This window comes from Epinephelus fuscoguttatus, linkage group LG15, assembly GCF_011397635.1.
Source record: "Epinephelus fuscoguttatus linkage group LG15, E.fuscoguttatus.final_Chr_v1".
Lineage (NCBI taxonomy): Eukaryota > Metazoa > Chordata > Actinopteri > Perciformes > Serranidae > Epinephelus > Epinephelus fuscoguttatus.
In genome coordinates this window covers 8269711-8296465 of record NC_064766.1, presented here as the reverse complement: position 1 = coordinate 8296465, position 26755 = coordinate 8269711, and the positions used below count along the sequence as shown (strand labels likewise).

Sequence of the window (26755 nt, the reverse complement as noted above, 5' to 3'; positions counted from 1 at the left end):
TGGTCTATGTCTCTAAAGGACAATTTCAGTGTCATTTTTGATTGTCTTCTATTTGGGTTGTTCAGGCATATCTACTCTAACTGAAAGATGTAGAAAATGATTGTTGATCTAATCAATTTGATTCTTATTTCAATTTAAATGAGCATAGAAAGGAACCTCCCAGACTCCCACTTCAATCCATTAACATCTGTGTTGCGTCAGTCTATAAACTTGTGAAGTGGAGTCTCCCTCCACTAGAAAATGCTTCTTGTTTCTTCACCTGCTTCACTGTGCAGAGCGATGCATGTGTAGAGTCACAGTCAACGCCTCAAAGTTTTTGTGCTCTCAACTCAAAGTTAAGTTTTAAGACATGTACATACAAGCTGATTTTGTGACATCACAACTAGGCAACTGTGGTCCAATATGCAACTTGCAGAATTTGTGGCATTGTGGGAATTTGAAACCTCCACAGAAACCTCGGAGTAACATTTGATCAAGATTTGTCTTTTAATTCTCATTTAAAACAAACCTCACGGACTGCATTTTTTCATCTGCGTAATATTGTGAAAATTAGGCCTATCCTGACTTAAAAAGATGCAAAAAAATTGAGTTCCGCAAGGTTCTGTGCTCGGACCAATCCTATTTACTCTATATATGCTTCCTTTAGGTAACATCATTAGAAATCACTATACATTTTCATTGTTATGCGGATGATACACAATTGTATTTATCGATGAAGCCAGAAGAAAGCAATCAATTAACTAAACTCCATAACTGCCTTAAAGACATAAAAACCTGGATGAGCACCAATTTCCTGATGTTAAATTCAGACAAAACTGAAGTTATTGTTCTTGGCCCCAAACAGCTCAGAGACTCTTTATCTGATGACATAGTTTCTCTAGATGGCATTGCTCTGGCCTCTAGCACTACCGTAAGGAACCTCGGAGTAATATTTGATCAAGATTTGTCTTTTAATTCTCATTTAAAACAAACCTCACAAACTGCATTTTTTCATCTGCGTAATATTGCGAAAATTAGGCCTATCCTGACCCGAAAAGATGCAGAAAAATTGGTCCACGCTTCAAGGCTGGATTACTGTAACTCTCTATTATCAGGTAGCTCTAGTAAGTCCTTAAAAACTCTCCAGCTAATTCAGAATGCAGCAGCACGTGTACTAACAGGAACTAAGAAACGAGATCATATTTCTCCTGTTTTTCTTCTCTGCACTGGCTCCCTGTAAAATCCAGAATTGAATTTAAAATCCTACTGTTAACTTATAAAGCTCTAAATGGTCAAGCTCTGTCATATCTTAGAGAGCTCATAGTGCCTTATTATTCCACCAGAACACTGCGCTCTGAGAACGCAGGGTTACTCGTGGTCCCTAAAGTCTTCAAAAGTAGATCAGGAGCCAGAGCCTTCAGCTATCAGGCTCCTCTCCTGTGGAATCATCTTCCTGTTACGGTCCGGGAGGCAGACACCGTCTCCACATTTAAGACTAGACTTCAGACTTTCCTCTTTGATAAAGCTTATAGTTAGGGCTGGCTCAGGCTTGCCCTGTACCAGCCCCTAGTTAGGCTGACTTAGGCCTAGTCTGCCGGAGGACCCCCTATAATACACCGGGCACCTTCCTCTCTCTCTCTCTCTCTCTCTCTCTCTCTCTCTCTCTCTCGTGTCCCATTACTGCATCTTGCTAACTCGGCCATTCTGGATGTCACTAACTCGGCTTCTTCTCCGGAGCCTTTGTGCTCCACTGTCTCTCAGATTAACTCATATCACAGCGGTGCCTGGACAGCGTGACGTGTGTGGTTGTGCTGCTGCCGTGGTCCTGCCAGATGCCTCCTGCTGCTGCTGCCGTCATTAGTCATTAGTCATTAGTCATACTTCTACTGTTATTATACACATATGATTATTGTGACACATGTATACTGCCAGATATTAATATATACTATATCAACATATTGTACCACAGTAGCCAAAATTATAACTATAATATTATTAGTTTCATTAATGTTGTTGTAAGCTACTGTCATTACCGTCTGTCCTGCATCTCTCTCTCCCTCTCTCTCTGTCTCTGTCTCTCTCTCTGTCTCATTGTGTCATACAGATTACTGTTAATTTAATATGCTGATCTGTTCTGTACGACATCTATTGCATGTCTGTCCGTCTTGGAAGAGGGATCCCTCCTCAGTTGCTCTTCCTGAGGTTTCTACTGTTTTTTCCCCGTAAAAGGGGTTTTTTGGGGGAGTTTTTCCTTATCCGCTGTGAGGGTCTTAAGGACAGAGGGATGTTGTATGCTGTAAAGCCCTGTGAGGCAAATTGTGATTTGTGATATTGGGCTTTATAAATAAAATTGATTGATTGATCCACTGCACATACACATTCAGAGAGCTGACTTTTCAGTGGAGTAGTTGACATTGTCTGTCCAGCAGTTACACTTCCTTAAAATGAGCTGTATTTGTGTATTTATGTGCTTTGTTAAGGATGTAGACGGGGTAGATGTTGTGTTTTTTGTGGAAAAAAAAAACATCACAAACTATTATTCAGTATAGTACATCTTTTAAATATCTTAAACCATCTTTCTTTAACATTTTTTCTCATATAGCATGTTTTTAATAATGAAATGTGTCATTGTCTCACTCAAGTCAATGTCCTTATTCAGACTCATCACTACACAAAGGCTTAGGTTTTATTTCAACATTGGAGGGATACATATGAAATGGGGGGTGGCGAGGGGTCCTAAAATTTTGAGCGTCAAACACATATTCTGCATTCTGGTGAATTTTTATGCACCAATTTGTATGTTTTCTGCATCAAATTATGATATAATTTTTGCTTTAATTTTGTCAGAAAAAATGTCTTTTGCTACTGTTTGTTTTTTTTAAGAAGCCAGGGACAAATGCGCATGTTCTCAACAAATTAGTGCCCCACAAATGATGTTTAACCTAAAGTTACGTTATTTGCATAAAGTTGCGAAGGTTAGCTTTAGGCAAGTAAAGTTACTGTGCTTTAGATAAAGGAACACAGTATGGACGTACTTTAAAATGACTCAAGATGAACTCAAATCTCACACAATTCCAAACATCCATCACCTAAAGGAAACTCCTGGGGGGAAAGTCCTATGTTTTTTGATCCATCCATCACTTCAAGCTGCCTCCTTACTGGACCGCTCAGCATTGCTTCCTTCTTTATTCCCATCAGTTCATTGGTCACATAATCGCAGCCTTCCAAAACACATAGGTTATGCGCAAATTACTGGCGCAGATTACATGATTTTTGGGCATTACTACAAGTCAGAAGCACATCTTTAGTTCTGTAAAATGAATAAATAAGGAAATATTCCAGTCATGCTGGAATTGTATTTAACCCACTGTGCTTTACAGCTGCCTAAAATAAAAGGACATGACCTTAGATAAGAATTTATATTGTTTTTTGATTGATGTTTTCCTTACCTCTGTTCACCCTGTTGATTCTTATCTGCATGTTTGTGTGTGTTTATCCATCCCTAGGTCCCTCAAATGGGAACCTTCATCGGAGTTTACCTGCCCTGCATGCAGAACATCTTGGGAGTGATTCTCTTTCTGCGTCTCACCTGGATCGTTGGCACAGCAGGAATCCTGGGATCCTTTGCCATCGTCTCCATGTGCTGCATCTGTGTGAGTAATTTATAAACCCGACAACCAAGCACTTTCTGCTGACAGTGACACAATGAGTAGGACGACGTACGACACCAAACTGAGTATAGTAAGCACACTTAAAAAAACAACAAGAGGAATGCAATGCATCAGTGTCACTATTTTTGAACAAAGTGTGACTGGTGGCATCTGTGAATGAAAGAAAGACAAACAAACAAAGTCCTTCTTAGGCGTTCTTTATAATTTTATAAATGCCTGAATGGGACAATGCCATGTCTCAAAACAAGCAGAAAATTTGTGTCTTATTTACAACTGCTTTTCTTACGTCAGTAGCTTCCCAGCCAAACAGAGAGCTGACTGTTTAAATTGTTTGAACTGAAATGCTCAGCACTCATGTGATGTGATGGGAACAATCTGCACCCAACACCCTCCTACAATATATACTCACCCTGTAAGGCTTTGATGCTTTAGACCAAAGAGACCGAGGCTGAAGATATGATGTAAACGGTGCTCTTTAGGAGACTGTTATATTCAGAGGAGGATTCTGAGACAACAGGCCCCTGGGCACAGACATGCAGAAGATCTCACCACCTCTCCTGCACAAGAGCAATGCACATAGACTCAAATGATATTTAGCCTCCTTTTGTTGCTCTTTTGCATCTCTTTTCAGTCATTACACATGTCACTGTGGTTTTGTTTTACAGTCTATGGTTTTTACTTTTGGTAATTTTGTCTCCTTGTAGTTTTGTGTCTGTGGTTCATTTTGAGTCTTTTTGTAGTTGCTTTGTATCTTTTCATAGTCATTTGGTGTCTTTTTGTAGTCATTTTGTGTCTCTTTGTGGTTGTTTTGTGTCTCCTTGTAGTCATTTGGTGTCTCTTTGTAGTGACTTTGTGTCTATTTGTGGTCATTTTGTGTCTCTTTGTAGTTGCTTTGTGTCTCTTTGTGGTCATTTTGTCTCTTTGTAGTCATTTGGTGTCTCTTTGTAGTCATTTGGTGTCTCTGTAGTCATTTTGTGTCTCTGTAGCCATTTTGTGTCTCTTTGTGGTCATTTGGTGTCTCTCTGTAATCATTTTGTGCCTCTGTGTGGTTATTTTGTGTCTCCTTGTAGTCATCTGGTGTCTCTTTGTAGTTGCTTTGTGACTCTTTGTAGTCATTTTATGTCTCTTTGTGGTCATTTGGTGTCTCTTTGTAGTCATTTGGTGTCTCTGTAGTCATTTTGTGTCTCTGTAGCCATTTTGTGTCTCTTTGTGGTCATTTGGTGTCTCTCTGTAATCATTTTGTGTCTCTGTGTGGTTATTTTGTGTCTCCTTGTAGTCATTTGGTGTCTCTTTGTAGTTGCTTTGTGTCTCTTTGTGGTCATTTTGTGTCTCTTTGTAGTCATTTTGTGTCTCTTTGTGGTCATTTGGTGTCTCTTTGTAGTTGCTTTGTGTCTCTTTGTGGTCATTTTGTGTCTCTTTGTGGTCATTTTGTGTCTCTTTGTAATTGCTCTGTGTCTCTTTGTGGTCATTTTGTGTCTCTTTGTAGTTCCTGTGCATCTCTTTGTAGTAACTTTGTGTCTTCTTGTGGTTGTTTTGCATCTCTTTGTAGTTGTTTTATCTTGTTGAGTGACATTTTGCAGGTGAAGGTCCCTGACAATGTGAGCCCCTGGGCCTGTGCTGGGTAGGCCCAGCTAGTGATCCATCCATGGTTATGTTTTTCAGTAGGTCCCATATAATCAGTAGGGCTGGGTATACATGTAAAATGGCAATACCTGCTCAAGTAATTACGGAAAGTTGGTCATAGCACTGGGTATCAAAAAATGTCAAATACTCAACAGTTTGTGCTTATCTTTTTCAAATGCTAACCGTAAAGCTCAATGAAACTCTGATTGTGAAAAGTGTTATCAGTAAACTTAATCAGATAGTGAACTCATTCATTCATTCATCTTCTAACCGCTTCATCCTCTTGAGGGTCGCGGGGGGGCTGAAGCCTATCCCAGCTGACATCGGGCGAGAGGCAGGGTACACCCTGGACCGGTCGCCAGACTATCGCAGGGCTGACACATAGAGACAAACAACCATTCACGCTCACATTCACACTTACGGACAATTGAGAGTTACCAATTAACCTAGTCTTCAGTCTGCATGTCTTTGGACTGTGGGAGGATGTGGATGATTTTATTTCAATAAAATTCTTGTACAGCAAAATTTAATATATAAAAAACTTCAGCTGTCTAATGTCAGAGGTGATTTTTGGTTGCAAAATAATCTTGAAGTGTGAAGGAACAAGGAAAAAGGAAGTTTTGGGACTACCACTGTTATGATGGTTCGCTCTCATTCCAGATTCTCACCTGGCCTTGAACCCAAACTCTTTTCCCCACAGGTAAAAAAAGAGATTAATATGACAGGGAACCTGAAAAAGAAACCACTGTGATGATGACCTTTAATATTCTCAAAGATATGATTTTAAATTTTTCTAGATATCTTCGGGCATAAAGCTTTGTCCTTACAGTGATCCCACAAGTTCTCTTTACCTTCACCTTGGAAAAATAAATTCAAGTCTGTTTTCAGGTTGTTGTTTTTTTTTTCAAAAATCTTTCCTCCTCTTGTATGTGTATTGTTTTAAACATGTCTTTGTTGTTTTTGCTGATGAACTGTAATGCACTTTTGTGCTGCAATCTGTGTTATGAAATGTGCTATTTAAATAAGGTTCATTCATTCACTCTTTTGTAAAATGATAAAAGGGTTTTGTAATAGAAACATATTTTAATATTATATTATGTTATTTTCCAAGATCCAAAATATCACCAAAAATTATTTTTCCGTAATTTAATTACAAAATGTTTAAATTATAACCAGCCCAATACAGTAATGACTGGTATATTAGACTTTTAAATGAGCAAAAAAATAAATAAAATAAAATAAAAGATAAAACAATACACCTTTTGAGCAAGCTTGAACAAAGCACTGGCAATATTTAATGACAGTTTACCATGTGAAATTTATTTAAATTATTATAATTTATAATATAATTTTGTACAAATAACACAGTGCACCCTGCACTCTCTTTTCTTCTGTTCAGAATTTAACATCTGTCCTCTTTCTCTCCACACAGACTTTGCTCACAGCCATTTCAATGAGCGCCATAGCAACCAATGGAGTTGTCCCAGGTACATTATGAAATGTTTTGTTCGTTTTTTTCTATTCCACTGGCAATATTTACATAAAATGGCTTGGATACAGTGTAGTGTTTTCATTTACCACTGCTAAAGTAATTCATACTGATCACGGCCTTATGTACCCTCCTGTGCATATGTTATGGTGATTGCATCATGACACAACAAAAAGAATGGAAACATGAATAAATACATTTCACCCTTTGTTCAACAGCATTTCTGTGGTGAATGAAAAAAAGTAATTATAGGGAAAGTAAAGGCAATGCTCTGAGACAGAACACATAAGAACACACTCATTTATTTGTGTGCTTATAAAAGAACCAGGAAATAACATGGTAGTTATACTGTTGTGAAGGGCAACTGTTCTCAACCTGGGGTCACAAGATAAATCTGGCTAAATATAAATTTCTGCTTCACAAAATGTTGTTTGTTTTTATTCTAACTGCAATAACTGTATTACTTTTTCCTCTAATCTTCACTTTTTTGGTTGTTGGTTGTTGGATAAATTAACTTATATTCAGGCCTCCCAGACAATCAAATGCAGCAACCTAAGAATTCTCAAAGTAGATATATGCAAGCTTAGACAATGGGTCAGAAACTTCTCTCAATGACTAGAAAATATTCACAGAGATTTCTTTAAACCCCCCAAATTATTATTAGGACCTGAGCACTCGCAGTGCGAGGACCCTCTTGAAGCTGAGGGAATTACTATTACTAATATTATTATTAATATTACACATGAAATGCTCCTTTATAGTCTAGGCCTGGACACATGATATAAGTTTTGCTGATCGGCGTGGCAAAATGGCCATGCCCTTTAAACAGCAGCCCTTGCGGCATGTTTCATTGACATGTACACAAATTGGTACATACATGTTTCATGTCATTTTTTAATTTTAATCTTTAATTTTAATTTTTTTAATTTAATTTTATATACTTTATTAATCCCCGAGGGGAAATTCAATTTTTCACTCTGTTGTCAATTACACACAGGTCCGAACACACACATGCACAAACTGGACCTATACATGCACTAAGTGGAGAGATGTCAGAGTGGGCTGCCCATGACAGGCGCTCCGAGCAGTTGGGGGGTTCGGTGCCTTGCTCAGGGGCACCTCGGCAGTGCCCAGGAGGTGAACTGGCACCTCCCCAGCTACCAGTCCACGCTCCATATTTTGGACGGGGACTTGAACACGCAACACGCAACCCTCCGGTTCCCAAATCAAGTCCCTATGGACTGAGCAACTGCCGCCCTGTCATGGTCAATTTTGGCTTTTTCTATGCTTCGCATTTTAACAAACTCCTCCTGCAGATATAATCCGACTGACTTCAAACCTGGTGTGTACCACCTAGACAACTTTGTGATCAAAAGCTATTAGAAGATTTAGACAGCGTTGAACGCAGTCTCTTACACAGACGCCGATGACATCAGCATGCTGGCTGACTCTGTCGTCTGTGGACATTCCCATAGGAAAGTTGTAATAGAACTAGCGCTGACTCCCAGCGGCAGTGATGTGGTTGGATCCAAATCCGTGTACTTCGGTACTTCCTCGACCAACGGCTGATTGACGTTGCCTTACACCTGCCTACACCGGAATTGCTGTTCCCCGAATTGTTGTCCGTAGTACAACAGAAAAGGAAGTGTTCAGTGCATTGCAAGAAGAGATTACAATGGATATGATTTCATTTGATTCAGCCATATTGCAGAGACGCAATGTCTCTGTTACATGTAACACACGTGCCGCACCTATGGCAACGCTGTCACGTGATCTGGGTATCCCCGCCAATTTCTATTACAAAACGAAAGACAAATGTCCCCGGACTCCCATTCCGAAGTAAGGGAGGCTGGTCACGCGAGACTACGTTGAGCAAAGCATCAAGTTTTGATATCTCACCATGAAACACGAAATTCCTATAACTTTCGCTTAAATTATCCAATCTACACCACACTTCACACGGATATGACAATATTCAGTCATGCACATAGCGTTACCTACTGGCAACAAGAAGTACGTCTTTTCAGACACTTGTGTTTTGGTTTACCTGAAATTTTCATGCTGTGGTTTTATTTGATGTACAAAAACATGACGTATCATTAAAGCATTCCATAGTGCCACATTGTGGATAGAGGAAGTGGTACAAAATGTGAAATAGGTCATTCCAGCGCCCACACTGGAATGAAGAAGGATATGCCATCTCACTCCTGTGTGCGGCGTCTGACTTTCACAAAAATGAACTGCCGCGCCAGCTGGTGTCCTGCCAGCACCCTCGAGTTGCACTGAGATGCAAGCTTTTATTATTATAATTATTATTATTAGTTATTATTGTAAACTTATGATAAACGTTCTTTTTCACATAGACAGAAAATTTGAAAATTGTGGGGGTCATGTCACTGTGGAAATGTATTCCTTCCACGCCAGAAAAAACTAACTAAATAAATAAAAATAAAATGATCAGTATTGAATAATAACATGAAATATTTTATGTTAACAATAACATGCAACGTTTCACATTATAACAAATTGTTATAACAAGAAATTTTTCAAGTTATAACATAAAAATATCTATATATCTTGTAAAAACATGAAAAAACATTTTGTTATAAAAAGACATTTTCTTTCAAGTTATTACCTGATAGTGATCTTTTTTGCCTGGCGTGGCAGGAATATGCCGCCATATGTCTTCCCCATCCAAAGTTTAAAGCGACAGTGTGTAGGAATTTCTCCCATCTAACGCTGAAATCATATATTGCATTCAAACAGATGGCACACTCTAGCGCCTCACTGTTTCAAACACGTATTGCAACAACGGCAGCCGCTGTGTACCAAAAAGCTATGATAACACTGATGAAACCATGTCATCTGATACTTCATGGAGTATTCATTCAGGCTCCTACACAGACACACGCGACGCGAGTTGACAAACCCCCTCCTCACCATGCTGGCTGTGTTTACAACATAGGACTGTTGGGGCGGGTGTAAATCGAAACAAACCAATCATGTCTTGTCTTTTGACAACTGACAAGTGGCTCAACCTCACACACCTCATCCCTCTCCTCACATTACTGCGCCGCTAACAGCTGTTAGTGGCCAGCGGCACTACTGCCGCATAACAAAGTCCCACTCTTTGAACATAATGCAGGATCATGTATTATGCAGCATCATAATAGGAATCCTCGTCGCCAAGAAAGTGCAAAAGGGAATCAAAAAGGCAACGTGACCGGCGAATTAAAAAAACAAGGGTCAGCATTGGGGTTGCCTTTCCCAGGTGGAGAGAGCTGCTGAAGGAAGGTAATACAATCACAGGCCAGCGCTAACAGCGGCTAACAGCGGCTAACAGCTAACAGCGGTGCATTGATGCGAGGAGAGGGATGAGGCTGTTAGCAACTGGCCGCTAACAGCGGCTAACAGCTAACAGCGGCGCAGTGATGCGAGGAGAGGGATGAGGCTGTTAGCGACTGGCCGCTAACAGCGGCTAACAGCGGCTAACAGCCAACAGCGGCGCAGTGATGCGAGGAGAGGGATGAGGCTGTTAGCGACTGGCCTCGCCTGTGATTGCATTACCATTCTCCCTCAGCAGCTCTCTCCACCTGGGAAAGGCTACCCCGATGTGGGCCTTCGTTTTTTTAATTCGCCGGTCACACTGCCTTTTCTATTCCCTTTTGCGCTTTCTTGGCGACAAGGATTCCGTCTCCCATGATGCTGCATATGCATGATCCTGCATTATGCTCAGAGAGTGGGACTTTGTTATGCTGCAGTAGTGCCAGAGTAGTAGCGAAGCGCCTCTTGCTCCTCTCCTTTGGCTCCTCAGTCACGCAGTGCTGGCCTGGCTCTCAACAAAAACGCCAAAGGCGATGCTGTATGTCCCTTGCTGGCGGGTGTATTCTCAAGATGGCGAAATGTAATGGAACCCCACAGACGACTTACCCGCACAATGTACAAACAAATCTGAAATTCTCCTTTTATGAGAATAAGTCAGATTATTGGTGGAGGTAATAGTACACCAGTGATGACATATTCATGAATGCAGACATCAATTTTTGCCAATAAACAACTGAAAATGTTACACAATGTCCCTCTAAGTTAAAATGCCAAATACAGTGTTATCATGTATTACCAAAATAAAGTTGTGTAGTCTAACTGACTGATTTCATTACTCCAAAGCTGGTGGCTCATACTACATGATCTCCCGATCACTGGGCCCAGAGTTTGGAGGAGCAGTTGGTCTCTGTTTCTACCTTGGAACCACCTTCGCTGGATCCATGTACATACTGGGCACCATAGAGATTCTGCTGGTACGTTAGCATTCTGACAGATCAGAAGTCAGCCACGTCAACAGCATTTTAATAACACATTCTCTCTCTCTTTCTACTGTCTCCCCACTGCCAGACGTACATTGTTCCAACAGCAACAGTGTTTAAAGAAGGTGAAAGTGCTGCAATGTCCAACAATATGCGTGTCTATGGGACATGCTGCCTGCTCCTGATGGCTCTGGTAGTGTTTGTAGGGGTAAAGTAAGTATCTTCAAACACACACATGCACAGACACACAGACACACAGACACACACACACACACACACACACACACACACACACACACACACACACACACACACACAGAGTTACATGTACTCCCCTTCTGTCTTCAGGTATGTGAACAAACTGGCTCTGGTGTTTCTGGCCTGTGTTGTTCTCTCGATCATGGCCACTTATGCGGGAGTCATCAAGACGATCATCGAACCTCCAGAGTTTAAGTGAGTTGCTAAGAGATAAGTACCCATTTGTCATTAAGCACTGACATGTTTTTCATGGTGAAATATTTTTATGAACAAATTGCTAAATGTTACATCTCCAGTGCCTGATTCTGATGCAAAAGCAAAGATAAGGAGAAATTCTTGCACTTCAGTTGTTGGGTTTCATCACACTCTGCTGAGACTGAAGCTCAAGTCTGTATCATTGCAGCTGGACATGTTTCCCAGAGAGCCAGAACTCCATCTACCACAACGGACACAGCAGCTTCCATCTAACTACACTACACTTTTCTCTCTTCCTCTGCAGCGTCTGTCTGTTAGGAAACAGATCTCTGAAGAATGAAATGTTTGAAACATGTGCAAAGACGGAGGTCGTGAAAAACAAGACTGTGATCACAGAGCTATGGAGCCTCTTCTGTAACAGTAAATATCCCAACGCAACCTGTGATGAATACTTCAACCTAAACAACCTGACAGAGTTACGGGCCATACCTGGGCTTCTGAGCGGAGTTATCAAAGGTGAGAAGGAGAATAGGAAGTATTCTGAAGGTTTCTCCATGAAGCTAAAATCTAGTATTACCATTATTTCATCTTTCGCCACCTTCAAGCTAAATGATTGACTTTGTACACAAGATGGTCATTGACCCAGAGTATGATTCCTGATGTTTATCCACACCAGCTGATGATGCTTTCTTCTGGGTTTCCTTTAGACAACCTGTGGGGAGACTATAATCCAGCTGGTATGTACATTGAGAAGAAAAGCCAGCCTTCAGCAGAGGCCCCAGACACGCCCAATGACATCAATAAGCCCTATGTCTTCAATGACATCACTACCTACTTCACTCTGCTGGTGGGAATATACTTCCCCTCTGTCACAGGTACATCAAACACCAAACAAATATTAACATTTAAGATTATATTAATAAGTAATGATTGTGATAGGATATTCAATAATGAGTACTTGTACTTTTGATTAGCTACATTAATGTCATTTTTATGACTTTGCGCCAGCAATAGTTTTTTCGGTTTGTCTGTCCATCTGTCTGTATGTACATGTGTCTGCCCTGTTCTCATGAACACGTTATCTCAAGAATGCTTTGAGGGAATTTCTATAAATTTGGCACAAACGTCCACTTTGAGTCAAGGATGAAATTATTCGATTTCGGTGGAAAAAAATCAAGGTCATCATGACTTAACTCAGCTAATTCTCGTGAACACAATATCTCAAGAGGGCCTCAAGGGAATTTCCTCAAATTTGGCACAAATGTCCACCTGGACTCAACACTGAACAAATTAGATTTTGGTGGTCAAAGGTCAAGGTCACTGTGACCTCAAAAAACATGTTTTTTGCCCAGAACTGAAGAATTTATACACTAAATTTTACACAAATGTCTAAAAGTGTAAAATGATGACAATTTATATCCAAAAGGTCAAAGGTTGACATCAATGTGACATAATAATACTCTGCAAAAACACTTTTCTGGCCATTATTTAATTTAATAGCTCAGAAACAGATGGAGAGACATTTGGTTGAATATTGAATAATTAATGACACAAATTTCGGGCGCTCACCTTAAAATCTGCTAATTGTATAGATCTTCTGTGTTGCCTGGGATGAAAATGTGTGTGAAGCATCCATGTTTTAGAATTTGTGGCTTCTTGGTAGTAACAACCATATTTGAAACATTGTCAACTGTCATGGCTACATATGAGTCTGGACAGACATGGATGTAACTGCTTTGTGGTAACTGTAGTTCATTTACTGTAATACTCAGGTACTTTTATGAAAACATTTTCACATTGTTGTATCGATACGGGGCGTGGGCATTACGCTTTTGCATGGGACATGCTAATGCATTCTCATTCGAGGCTGTCAAATACTGATGCTTTCTCCTGCCTTTGGCGTGTGATTCTGATGCCAAAGGCACCCTCTGGGGTCTCTGTGAGATGTCTGTATGTGACATGCTGTCTCCCGCATGAAACTTTTAACACATGGATAAAGTTGTCAAACCGTCGCAGTTAGGTTTAGGCGATAGAACTGTTTGGTTAGGTTTAGAAAACACATAATGTTTTAGGCTGAAATGAGTATATAGCGTGATGTAAACGCATCACTTGAATGACATCTGTACATGATGTATTATGGAAGTTGCGTAACATACTGTAAAAAACAGCACTAACTTAAAAACCATGGATGTATAAGCACTCATGGGTCACGTACAGTGGCCTCCTGGGTGAAAGTCTGTGTTTGTGTGACCCAACCACCACCCTTCCCTCCCAACTACCCTACATGTACTTTCTCTCTCTTCATACTATGTTAGCTGCTCTGAGTATCAGGTATTGCCATGGATAGGTTTACGTTGGAGTTAGCTGAAAGCCTGCTGCATCACATAGAGACACCCAAGGGCGTGTCACACAGGTACTCACATGCAATAACATACGTGTGTGACCGGACCAGCTTCCACAACAATAAAACAAAAAGCTGGGATTACAACACAAACAGAGGGAGCGTGACTTAATTCTCTGCTCAGGACGCCATTACTCCACTATAGCTTTACATAGCAAAAAGCTGTCTGCTACCATGAAAATGTTCTGAATGCCATGTACAGTGTATTTAATACTTTCTCTAAAACTGACTCTAACTTTTACATCTTGTGTTTTGTTTTAGGTATAATGGCTGGTTCTAATAGGTCTGGTGACCTCAGAGATGCCCAAAGGTCCATCCCAATAGGGACCATAATGGCTATTCTCACCACTTCTTTCATCTGTATCCTCTACACTGTTTTGGAGTGTGTGTGCAGCTTGTACAGTATATACACAGTACAGTATAAACCTATTTTCGACATAATGCATGTGTGGGAGGTATATCAGTTAATGATGGAAAGGAAAAAGAGTTTTGCCAGTTACATCTGTATTTATGTGTAGTGTATTGTCACTTCAGATTTATTACTGCAGTATATACATGATGCAATGTATTTTCACCTTAACTCTATGGTAGACATCTCCTGTGTGGTCTTATTTGGAGCCTGTATTGAAGGAGTAGTGCTAAGAGACAAGTAAGTGTAAAATGTGTCGTTGGTGTGTCTCACACAGGTACACAATCCTGGTATACAATACATATAACATATGTATGCTTTTGGGTGTTTCAGGTTTGGTTACTCAGTAAAGAAGAATCCGGTTATAGGTATTCTGGCCTGGCCGTCACCCTGGGTCATTGTGATTGGCTCATTTTTCTCCTGCTGTGGGGCAGGGCTTCAGAGCCTCACTGGTGCACCCCGCCTGTTGCAGGCCATTGCTCGGGATGGCATCATCCCGTTCTTACAGGTCAGTGTTAGAAAAGATCTTTGTTTTTCGTCTGTCTCCGTCCAAGCTATGCATGAACATCACTCCAAATTAGTCGGCATCAGGTTTGAAAGACAGACTGATAAAGTAACATATATATAAAAAGAAGTAACTACTGTAACATTTTCACTGGCCTCAGTGCTGCTGTTTACTGTTTATTAACCCTGTTTTCCAGCGATTTTGTCACATTAAATGTGACACAGCAGTGAAAAAAAACAGAGAGGCATACTTGTCTACTGTAGAGCTGTGTATGCAGCTGTGGTCTACCAGCAATGGGAAAGAAGTCAATTGTCTGCCACCCTATCATCCATATATGGGCACTTCTGGCTCAAAAAAAAAACCAACAAGATGGTAATGGCCAAAATGTCGAACTCGAGGCGTCACGATAGCTACATCCATTATGTTATACAGTCTATGGTTTTCCAATGTTTACTAATTCTTGTGGAAAAGGGTTATAAGCCACTGACTGATGATAAGTCAATAGAATGTATTTAACTTTAGACCATTTGATTCTACTACGCAGTGAAAATGTTATATTTGACCTAAACGTGCCCCGTGGGGTGTACTCGTGAACAAATTACAACCAGTGTTTGTTAGCAAAACACACTGGTACTCATTTAAGAAACACTCGTGCAAATAAAGTTGTTTTTAAGTGGAACGTGTGAGTGTTTAAAAGAATGTTTGGCATTCACCAGTGAATTCACAAGTGGACCATACATCTCATGTGAGCCATGAACAGATACTCTTTCTGCACAAGAGAAAAGAAATTGACATGTCATCATTATGCCTTAATCTGAATGAATATGGAGTTTTAAATAATAATAATCGGATAATAAAAAAAGATATTGCAGTGTATCTACTATACTGTTTGGTGTTGATGATAGAGTGTGTTTGTATTTGTGTTTTTATGGAGTACTGTATTGGACCACCTCTCTCTGTCTCTGTCTTTCTCAGGTCTTTGGTCATGGGAAGGCTAATGGTGAGCCCACCTGGGCTCTGCTGCTGACTGTTGGGATCTGTGAGATAGGAATCCTCATTGCTTCTCTGGATGCTGTGGCTCCCATCCTCTCCATGTAAGTGGTTAAAATGATCCACTTGCTTTCAGTCTGTCTCAGTGATGCACATTTTACTACACTCCTTTCTCTCTTTGCTGATCTTTTCTGTTTGTGTCTGCTCAGGTTTTTCCTCATGTGCTATCTGTTTGTTAATCTGGCCTGTGCTGTTCAGACTTTGCTCCGTACCCCCAACTGGAGACCTCGCTTCAAGTTCTATCACTGGTAAGAACAGCTTCCAGCTCAAGCCAAAACAGATCCCGCATTGACCAAAACCACAGATTGTGGTCCTTCATCATGTAATAATTTGCACTGTATGTGTGTCCTACAGGACCCTATCGTTCTTAGGGATGAGTCTGTGTCTCTCTCTCATGTTCATCTCTTCCTGGTACTACGCCTTGGTTGCCATGGTGATAGCCGGCTGTATCTACAAGTACATTGAGTACAGAGGGTGAGTCTGGGAGGTTAAGGTCAGAAGATCGAGAGATCTGTCAAGACAGTATAGAAGGCTTAACATCTTGAATGCCACTAAGACTGGATAAAACACTTGAATATCTTTTATATTCTTAAACATTTGGAAAAGAAATGTGAAACATTCCTATGTGGACCTTTTGGTTGCAGGGCAGTGAAGGAATGGGGAGACGGGATCAGAGGTCTGTCCTTAAATGCAGCACGCTATGCTCTCATCCGGCTGGAGGAAGCACCATTACACACCAAAAACTGGAGGTGAGTGTATGTTGAGATTTGCTTAGTGAAACCAGGGAAAGTGACATGCAAAATACAAGTATTTTGTGTGAGATCTAAGGCATTTTCATATATATAGTGGTATTTCCTAAGACATGTGAACACACTTTGATTTGTAAAATTGCCACACTTTCCATTAATATGTTATATCTTTAAGTCTTATTTTTATGCCTCTGTGCCGTAGATATCCGTGGCCAGAAATGGCTGTCCCATTCTCGTGAATGCGATATCTCAAGTATGCTTTGACGATACTAATGACGGCACTAATGTCAAATCGGACTCAACGATGAACTGATTCGATTTTGATGGTCAAGGGTCAAGGTCAGTGTGACCTTGCATCTGTCTCATTCTTGTGAATGTGATATCTCAAGAAAGCCTCAGAGGAATTTCCTCAAATTTGTCACAAACATCCACTGTTAGTCAAGGATGAACTGATTAAAAATTTAATGGTAATAATTCTTCTTCTTCTTTTCATGCCTCTGTGCCATTTTCTGGTTGTCTATTTGTTAGGACGTCCATCCGTTTTGTCCATCCCATTCTTGTGAGCACCATATCTCGATAACACTTAGAATTTCTTTATATTTGGCACTTATATCTACTTGGACTCAATGATGAACTGATTAGAAATTAATTGCCAGAGCTCAAGGTCGCTGTGACCTTGTATCTGTCTCATTGAACATGATATCTCAAGAAGGCCCTCAGGGAATTTTCCTAAATTTAACACAAACCCTTACTTGGATTCAAGAATGATCTGATTAGAATTTGGTAGTCGAAGGTCACTGTGACACAAACATGTTTTTGGCCCTAACTCAGGAATTCATATGTTAATTATGACAAAATTTCACACAAATGTCTAATAGGATATAGTGACAAATGATGACATTTTATATCCAAAAGGTCAAAGGTCACCTTCACTGTGACATAACAATATCACGCAAAAACACTTTTATGGGCATTATTTCTCGTAGAAGGAGGGGAGATATTTGGTCAGTTGACCACACTGAAACTGTAGTGATTATATAGATCTTCTGTTCTGCCAGGAGGAAGATGTATGTGAAGCATCCATGTTTTCACAGACATGAATGTAAACTGTAACTGCAACTTGACGGGTTAGTGGAGGCATACAACTGTGGGGTGGTAACTCTAGTTTTAACTTTCATTCTACTAGTTAACATTTTCTCTCTTTTTTTAGGCCTCAGCTGTTGGTGTTGTGTAAGTTGGACCCTGACCTGACGGTAAGACACCCTCGTCTCCTGTCCTTCACTACGCAGCTTAAAGCAGGAAAGGGACTGACCATCGTTAGCTCAGTCCTAGAGGGAACCTTTATGACCCGGGGGAATGATGCCAAGACTGGAGAGCAGGTTTGTCAGTTTGTTTGTCATCTGCTCAGCCTGTTTATTATATGCATGATTTTCCAGTGTTCAGATCTCAGGTTTAATGTATGTATGCCAGCATTAAAGTTTAGAAGTACTATTAAAGATGGTGTGTTTTTTTTACATGTTAAATTTATACAACTTATCCATAAATTCCACCTTTACAAAGATTCTAATCAGTTATTTGTGACATTGTTGGAAATGTGTAAAATGTGCAACCGAATTCATAGTAAATGGTGGTGTTGCACTCAACTACTTTCTATTTAGAGGTGATGTAAATGTTTTTGTCCTCCTTATGTACAGACATGAGGGGCCAGAGTATTAGAAACAGTTGTATTGAACAAGCTTACTGACTTGCATGAGATTGTATATGTGTACCCACAAACAGTAACAAAGACGGGCAACAGTGCTCCAAAGATGAAGCCAAGACAGCTCAATCGCCCCCTGGTGGCTGGTTGCAGTATAGCTCATAATTCAGCTAGGATTAGGAAATGATTAAATATGGTGTAACTTGTTTTCTTATCTTTCACATAAGTAAATAATGTCCAAATACTCTCTAAGTTGCATTGATAGATTTTCCTTAGCCACTCGGGCCAGCAAAAACCAGCTGAAATCCCAAGGCTGTTTTATTGTCACCTTATAAAGGTGCCAGTTGGTAACATTCAACCTGGAGTTGGGAATGATAGATGGTTTGTTATGTATGTACGCTACAACACCACAATCAAAACCAAGTCATCATTGGTCAACCGGGTAATGCTGCTTATGTTCACCTTACAACTACCATGATTCCAAGTGAAATCCTTTTTAAAAGTAACATGTAGAAAAGAGGCTGCCAGCGTGTTACCCAAGTAGTGAGTGACAGCACCTCAAAATAGTCTGCACAGTTCATCATCTGAAACACTGCTTATCCTGTACCGTTTTCTGTCTCACATTCGTCACCTGTCTTTGCTCCACTTGGTCCCTGCAGAACCTGAAAGCGGCCATGACTGCAGAGAAGATGAAGGGTTTCTCTCATGTGGTGGTGTCGTCCAACCTACGGGACGGCTTCTCTCTGCTCATCCAGTCAGCAGGACTGGGAGGGATGAAACACAACGCAGTCCTGATGGCCTGGCCAACAGGCTGGGGACAAGGCCGGGACTCCTCAAGGAGGAACTTCATAGGTAAACTACACAGAAGCACCATGAAGGATGTGTGTGACAAAATAAATCAGGTCAGTTCAGCTTCAAGTCGGAAAATTTCAAATAGATTTTGACTGAAGATTTATTTGAAACTTTTCAACCTAAAACAACCTGAACATATATATACATACAGTATATATATATATATATATATATATATGTATATATATATATTTATACAGAGGTGAATTGGATTTAAAGTAAAACATTTAAACACTTCAGTGATGTTTACATTTTAGTATTAAGTTTTCAGTGGCTGTTAAATGTCAATACTTATGTCTTGTATTTGCTTCCATATTAAAGAATTTCAAGGTGAGATATCCCAAATTTCTAATAGTGGATTCTCTCAGACTTTACTAAGAACTTTCCTGGAATGGAATTTCAGTGGTTTGAAGACATAAAGCTGTTGGCATAAAGTAGCTCTGACTGGCAATCCAGCAACAAGTAGAGGGAACTTTTATCTCTGCAAGAGGAAAAGGGAAAGACTCAAGGGAAAGATACAGGGGAACAGTGCAAAGGGAGACACAGAACTTTTATGAAGCTGCATCCCTCAGCCCTGACCTAAAAAAAATTCAAATGCTCAACCATTACTTACTCTCTTTTTCTTTTTCTTTGCAGAGACAGTGAGAGAGACAACAGCTGCTCATCAGGCTCTGCTGGTTGCTAAGAACATCGACAATTTCCCCAGTAACCAGGAGCGTCTGAGTGAGGGAACCATTGATGTGTGGTGGATTGTACATGATGGTGGACTGCTCATGCTGCTGCCATTTTTACTTAGTCAACACAAGGTGACTGTGTGTGTGTGTGTGTGTGTGTGTGTGTGTGTGTGTGTGTGTGTGTGTGTGTGTGTGTGTGACTAAATAACCATGTGGAAAAACTATGCAGTGGACAGACAGAATGACACACTGAAAGTTTCTGTGATTATGTACAGCATACCATACCATGACTTAGTCACACCAAAAATTAGAAAGAAAACAAAACATTCAGCCACAGGGGGAGCCACAGCGATCGGTCGCATTTTAGCCATTTTTAAGCATTTTTCTGTTGTTATAGCGCCACCCAGTTGCCAATTAGAGTTAAATTTCTCCAGTCACCTTAAGGTGTCCTGTTCTACATATCTACCATGTTTAGTAAACATCGATATGGCGGTTAGGCCTAGATAAGAAATTAGCTCTCTAGCGCCCCCATTTTGTTTGATGGGGTCAGTAATGGAGGGGTCCCCTCAGATTATGTGTGGTCATATGCCTACAAAGTTGTGTGGTGATCGGTGAAACCCTTGAGATGTTATACACCTTTATGTGATGAGCCATGCCCTCCGCAATATTCATTGCCTTATAGAAGCTCAGTTTAAGTAAGTTTTCCAACTTTTGCCAAGGGGGAACTTTAGATATTGGTCCCTAGATTATGTTCACCAAGTTTCATGTAGATCGGTCAAACTTCCTAGGAAGAGATCGATTTTAAGTGTTTTTCAAAAAATTCAAAATGGTAGAAAATCAATATAACCGGAAGGTATGGGTTCTTGTGGTAAATTTATTCCTCATGAGGAGAGGCATCTCTGTGCAAAGTTTCATGTGTCTACGACATACGGGGCATGAGATATGCCCATTCAAAGTTTGCAATTTCAGTTGGTTGCTATAGCGCCCCCCTTTGGCTTATTGATGTAATATTGCTGCATTCGCATCTTTCCATGACCCTCTACCACTGTGCCAAATTTCACATGGATCGACCAAGTCAGTGAGGAGAAAAACATGGAACAGACACACAGACAGGCCGAGTTTTCGTCATTATAAGATTCCTGGTTAATCTTCTTCTTTGCCTTAACATTTGGCCCTAACATTTAGTGATTTATTTCAGCAGCCTTTCATTTCCACACTCTAAAACTTTAGCACCATTTGTACATAAACAGCTGCCCTGTCTTGTTTTCTAGAGCAGCTTCTGTTTGTGCCATAAAGTAGGGATGGATTCTCTGCTAAACACAGCCCGGTGACGCACAATTTCATTGTAGTACCAGGCTTCAGTCATATTATTAAATAAATGGATGTCATTATTCTTTACATTGCTTATTTGTTGAGAATTTCCTGCTCGCATGTCCCTCTGAAGTAAAGGTCACAGATACGATTTATTGCACTCAGATCAGCAGCTTAACTGTGTAACATGCATCTGATACTGATACATGTCCTACCTGTGTAGGTATGGAGGAAGTGTAAAATGCGAATCTTCACGGTGGCCCAAATGGATGACAACTCCATCCAGATGAAGAAAGACCTCCAGATGTTTCTCTACCATCTTCGCCTTGATGCGGAGGTGGAGGTGGTGGAGATGGTGAGACTATTAACAATTAAGGAAACTCATTTTTGTTCATAATGATGGTTGGTCGAAGTGGTAGTTTGAGTCTTACTTGAGCAAAATATAGAAAGGCTGCTTGTCACTCTAATTTGTTCTGAATGAGCAAATGACTTCAAGTGTTTTCTTTATGTCCCTTTAGCATGACAGTGACATCTCAGCCTTCACCTATGAGAAGACGCTGGTGATGGAGCAGAGGTCTGAAATGCTTAAACAGATGCAGCTGTCCCGCACTGAGAGGGAGAGAGAGGTAATGTGACGTAAAAAAAAATCTTGATTAAACACTTAATTCCAATTGTTTTTTGCAGTCAATTGCATTTTTTATTGCATAATTACAATTAAATTCTATATCATTACAAAACAGTTTTGAAGTCCATATTAACAAGGTAAAGCAATGTCTTCAGTGTCTTCAGTAAGAATCAAATGAATGCAAAGGAATGTATTATTGATCTTGACTTTTAGATTTATTTATTTCAAATCAGTGGCTTTCAGGAGTTCCAATTAAGTTGCCTTCCCTGATTCAGACAGGTCTTGTATGTTTGAAACTATTGATCCCCATGGCATTTAGGCCTATGGTCACAACATGATAACCTGAAGACGTTTCCTTAATACATAATATACTTGTAGACTGGTGTGTCTGTGTCACTCAGTTACACCTCCAAACTCCAACACTAGTTGGCAGTGACATTTCTGTGAGGTGCTGTACAGTTTGACTGATCCAAAACACATCTTACACAAAGTACATAAAAGTACACAAATTGGTGTCATAATAACTCGCAAGATTCACAGAAAAGCATTTGTATTTAGCTAGACATGTTTTCCCGCAAATACAACATGCTAACATTATTAGCACAAGCCTATGACATTTTACATTGTATTAATTAGCCTAGTGGATAGCAGAGATTTCCTCTGCTCGTATGAAGCCAGGACCAACAGCAACATTTAACAGAGGTGATGTTACAAAATCCGGCTCAATTACAGCTCACAAGATTCACTGACAAATTAAGTGTCTTACACTAGACACATTTTCCCCACAAATTCAACATGCTAATAATATTAGTATATGCCCATGACATTTACCTTGACATAAATTAGCCTAGCCGCTAGCTGAGATTTCCTTTACTCGTATGAAGCCAGGATAAATAACACAAGACTTAAAATTCTATTTTGTGGGGGCTATATTGTCTTCACAATTTATTTTTTCTTATCTGTGAAATAATAGTAAATAAAAGCTTTGTTTCAGCTGAGGGAAATGGTTTTCAGTTTACAGAAATAAACAGGAGTCTTCCACAATGTTGAGTCAGCTGGGGAAAAATGATGACAAAGTATTAACCTGAAATTAGCATATTTTCCGCTTTAAAACATGATGCAAAAATGCTATAAAAATTATATACAGCGTTATAAAAATTGTATTGAAGATGCGCTACACAGATACAGCTATCCCCCACCCAAAGACAAAGGCATAATGTAATTCCTCATGGTCTGTTCTGCTGTTGTTGACCTTTGACCTCTTCCCCCAACCCCGCTTTGTCATTGAACAATGGGCTCAGATTCAGAGCATCACAGATGTATCGCGTGGCTCCATAAAGAGGAAGAAGTGTTCGGGTGTCCTTTCTCTCAACACACAGTGCATACCAGAGGATGAGGTAGCCACGTCGACCAAACGGCTCATAGTAACCAACCATGATGCCACTGATCCCTCCATTTATCATGCCATCCTTTCTCACATCATAATCCATTCATAACAACTGCAATCTTTCAGACAGTGCTGTCATCAGCGGTTGAACTCAGGGATGAAATGTTTGGCCTCAGTGTGTCACTGTTCTGTCAGTGTTGACTTAGCAGGTACCAAAAGCTGCCACTAGAGGAAGACAAATAAATGTGACCCACACTATCAGTACTTGTGGTTGACATGAGACTTAGTCCAGTTATTTTCAGACAGCCTGCTGCTGCATATCAACTCCCTCAGAGAAATTGTCTTTAAAGGAGATCAAGAAACAGAGCAGGAGGTTCTCTGGGTCCACTGTTAAAGACAGTTTCATGTTTTCTGTGTTCTTTTCCTGCATGTTCTGTCATCACCATGAACCTGTTTGCCACCTTACTGACCTAAAAATAACTACATCTACCTGATTTGTCCTCATATCATCTTCTGGTCATATTTTCATGTCCATCATCAATGTAAAGAAATGATGAATTTGCAATGACTTGTTGCTCTGTTGTTAAAATGTCTACTAATACTAAGAAAAAAATAAACATACCGATACTGGTTTTATTTTGAGAGAAGCAGTAACATAATATTAGTGTCTCTCCAGAGTTTGATCTTTTTGAGCTTACCAGGAAGTAAATGTCCAATGTTTTATTATTAGAAATTAGAATAGAAACAGGACATGACATGTCTAAAAATACCAAACTGACTGTATATCATCTGACCTGTCATATGTTTAGGCCCAGCTGATCCACGACCGGAACACGGCGTCTCATTCTATGAATGACAAAGCTGCAGGTGCCGCACCTGATCGTGTCCACATGACCTGGACCAAAGACAAACTGGTCAATGAGAGGAACAGACACAGAGAAAGCATAGGAGTTAAAGACATATTTAATATGAAACCGTAAGTAGATCCAGCTTTGCTGCAAAACATCTTAAAGACACATTCCTTGATTTTTGTTTTAGTGCCCAACATGTCAGATGTTCTATTTAGATTTAACTCAACATTAAACGACATTATTTATTTCCTTTATATTACTATAATATGAGAGATGATCAATAATAATAATAAAATAATCTAGGTACCTGATAAACTCAGATTGTTGCATTAATGTTGGATATGTTGTTTTATTTTGCTCCCTTCCTCTAGTGAATGGGAGAATCTGTAAGTCACTTCATTTTTTTTTTTTTTGTTTGTTTGCATGTGCACGAACTCTCTGTGCATGTGCCGTGTGAGAATAATGTCTGTGCTGGCATGCTTGTTTGTTAGTGGCTCACCAGCTCAGTTTGCATGATGACAAATATGGAAGCTGCATGTGTGTGTCTGTGTGTGTGTGTGTGTGTGTGTGTGTGTGTGTGTGTGTGTGTATTGTATTTGCCTGCAACATCATCAGATTCGCAATCACTCATACTGTGCTTCCTGTAGAATGCTGATTTAGAGCATAATACTGAACCTGCCCTCTGATTTTGCAAGGAATGGCAAGATAACCAATGCTCTTGATAATGTCTGTGTTTTTTTATAGCAACCAGTCCAACGTGCGGAGGATGCACACAGCTGTGAGGCTGAACGAGGTGGTGCTCAAGAATTCCCGTGAGTCACAGCTGGTGTTGCTTAACATGCCGGGCCCACCGAAGAACAAAAAAGGGGATGAGAACTGTATCCTTTTTCAGCTAATCAGCCATTTAGTCACATTGTTAACTCAGTCACTCAAAGTAATGTTGGCATATTAAAGGAGTAGTTCAGTTTTTTTTGGGAAATGCACTTATTCATTCAATTTTTGGTGTGTTCATGAGCTTTAATGTTGTGCAAGTCTGAAAATGGCGGCATGTGTTTACTTTAATGTGCAGTATGCCCTTAACCAGAATGTGTGTCTCAGATATGGAGTTTCTGGAGGTCCTGATGGATGGTCTCGACCGCGTCCTTTTAGTTCGTGGAGGAGGTCGGGAGGTCATTACCATCTACTCCTAGTACCAAGCGGTTCCTAATAGTTTGGAAGTGCACTGGAAGGAAACACTGTGGGACAGTAGAACCCCTGAGGACTATGGGACATGGACTAAGATGTCGAACAGAGGAAGTATAGTACATTCCCTCTCATGAGAAAGAAGGACCATGGTTGCTAGGAAGGACAGGGGAGTCTACCTGCAGCACAGCCTGAGCTCAGTGCATCGTCTGGGAGCACAGAGGGCTCTCTACATCCCCTCCTCGTGGGGCTCCTTATCTCTGGCACATCTGTACACTGTAAAATGAAAATTGCGTGGTTGCACTGTGGAGATGTCCTTTCCTTAGATAGGCTGTATTTTCTGAAAGAGCTGTCCTTTCAATTTCACATGTTATATTCCTTTGCCAGGCACTTGTTGGAGGAAGAACACAAACTACAGCTTGTTGTCAGTTTTAGCATTTCACTGATGGTGGTAGCTGGAAACTGGCTCACTGGTTTCAATGAGGGATGCTAACATAGCTAACATAGCAACTTTATTTATTTCAGTACCGTTGATGAAACTTTTCTTTCTTTTTAATTGACAAGCACTGAGTTTGGAATCATGGGATGAGTTGAACATATTTTTAAGCCATTATATTACATATTATCATGTTTCCCTCATATCACTGCCTTATACTCGAAGTTAAAGCCAAAGTCCCATTGATTACAATCAGGACAGTTTAAGTGGCAGCATTGATTGTAATTGTTTTTGTTGTCGTAGAAAACATTAGTGTGTCAAGTGTGATCAAAAAGGAAGAGATACTGAAAATGCAACAGAGTGATTTTAGCATTTTACTACATTTTAGTTTTTGATGTATGTGATTGTCTTGTTTTTAATGGAGCTAAATGTTAGGGTGCAAGTGCAACTATAAAGTAGTATTTTCATTTAGTATTACTACTAGTTAAGTACAGTATGTTGTGTGTTAGTTCAACAAAAAAGACAATCTTATTAAACAAACCAAAAAAGTCTGCAACTCTGAGTTTTAAGTGTGCAAATACAGGAGCACTTATTAGTCACACTGTTTTATATGTGTATCTGTGCATCCCTGTAGAAGGACTAATCATGAAGATACAACATGAAACATTGTCCAGAAAAGTCACTGATCCTTTGGACTTTACACGACAGTTATAATGTTCCACCATATCTATACTTTAGGGGGGTCATATGAAAAAGTCTTAATTTGTGTATCTTCTCCACTGAACTTCATGTGCCGGTCTTAACATAGGTTGAGTGATAGTTTTACTTTAAATTATTTTCCAGTTTAGTTAGTTTCTGTGAGTGGAAATGACTTATATCCTAATATGCTGGAAATGTAAGGAGGCCTTAGTTGAGAGCTTCCTTGGAAAGCAGGTTTTTAACCGTTATCAATCATTCACCTGATATTTTTACAAGATATATTATTATTCATCAAATAACAGTGTCAACAATAAATCTTGCCAACAAGCCTGGTGAAAATGTCATGTTATGCACAGGCATAATTTTAAACTCCTTTAGAGAATATTAGGTTTAAAAGACCCACTAG

At 40.0% G+C, this 26755-nt stretch overlaps 1 protein-coding gene across 5 annotated transcripts in view; it reads left to right on the top strand.

Moving 5' to 3' along the window:
• LOC125901767 (solute carrier family 12 member 7-like) overlaps window positions 1–26206 on the top strand; it is a 44804-nt gene extending 18598 nt beyond the window's left edge. The window contains exons 4-27 of one of the 5 annotated variants that reach the window (XM_049597664.1): window positions 3486–3632; window positions 6706–6760; window positions 10930–11060; window positions 11155–11279; window positions 11415–11519; window positions 11824–12035; window positions 12227–12394; window positions 14182–14280; window positions 14512–14569; window positions 14663–14837; window positions 15810–15928; window positions 16034–16132; window positions 16239–16358; window positions 16529–16633; window positions 17844–18012; window positions 18992–19184; window positions 19821–19990; window positions 21393–21524; window positions 21688–21795; window positions 23096–23191; window positions 23991–24157; window positions 24404–24418; window positions 24777–24910; window positions 25131–26206. In XM_049597664.1, the coding sequence (XP_049453621.1) occupies window positions 3486–3632; window positions 6706–6760; window positions 10930–11060; window positions 11155–11279; window positions 11415–11519; window positions 11824–12035; window positions 12227–12394; window positions 14182–14280; window positions 14512–14569; window positions 14663–14837; window positions 15810–15928; window positions 16034–16132; window positions 16239–16358; window positions 16529–16633; window positions 17844–18012; window positions 18992–19184; window positions 19821–19990; window positions 21393–21524; window positions 21688–21795; window positions 23096–23191; window positions 23991–24157; window positions 24404–24418; window positions 24777–24910; window positions 25131–25222 (2994 nt within the window). In that variant the 3' untranslated portion in view covers window positions 25223–26206. Of the gene's footprint in view, window positions 1–3485; window positions 3633–6705; window positions 6761–10478; window positions 10758–10929; window positions 11061–11154; window positions 11280–11414; window positions 11520–11823; window positions 12036–12226; window positions 12395–14181; window positions 14281–14511; window positions 14570–14662; window positions 14838–15809; window positions 15929–16033; window positions 16133–16238; window positions 16359–16528; window positions 16634–17843; window positions 18013–18991; window positions 19185–19820; window positions 19991–21392; window positions 21525–21687; window positions 21796–23095; window positions 23192–23990; window positions 24158–24403; window positions 24419–24776; window positions 24911–25130 lie in introns of those variants that run through there. The other 4 variants (XM_049597666.1, XM_049597665.1, XM_049597668.1 and 1 more) reach the window with 4 other exon arrangements.
• The last annotated feature ends 549 nt before the right edge of the window (window positions 26207–26755 follow it).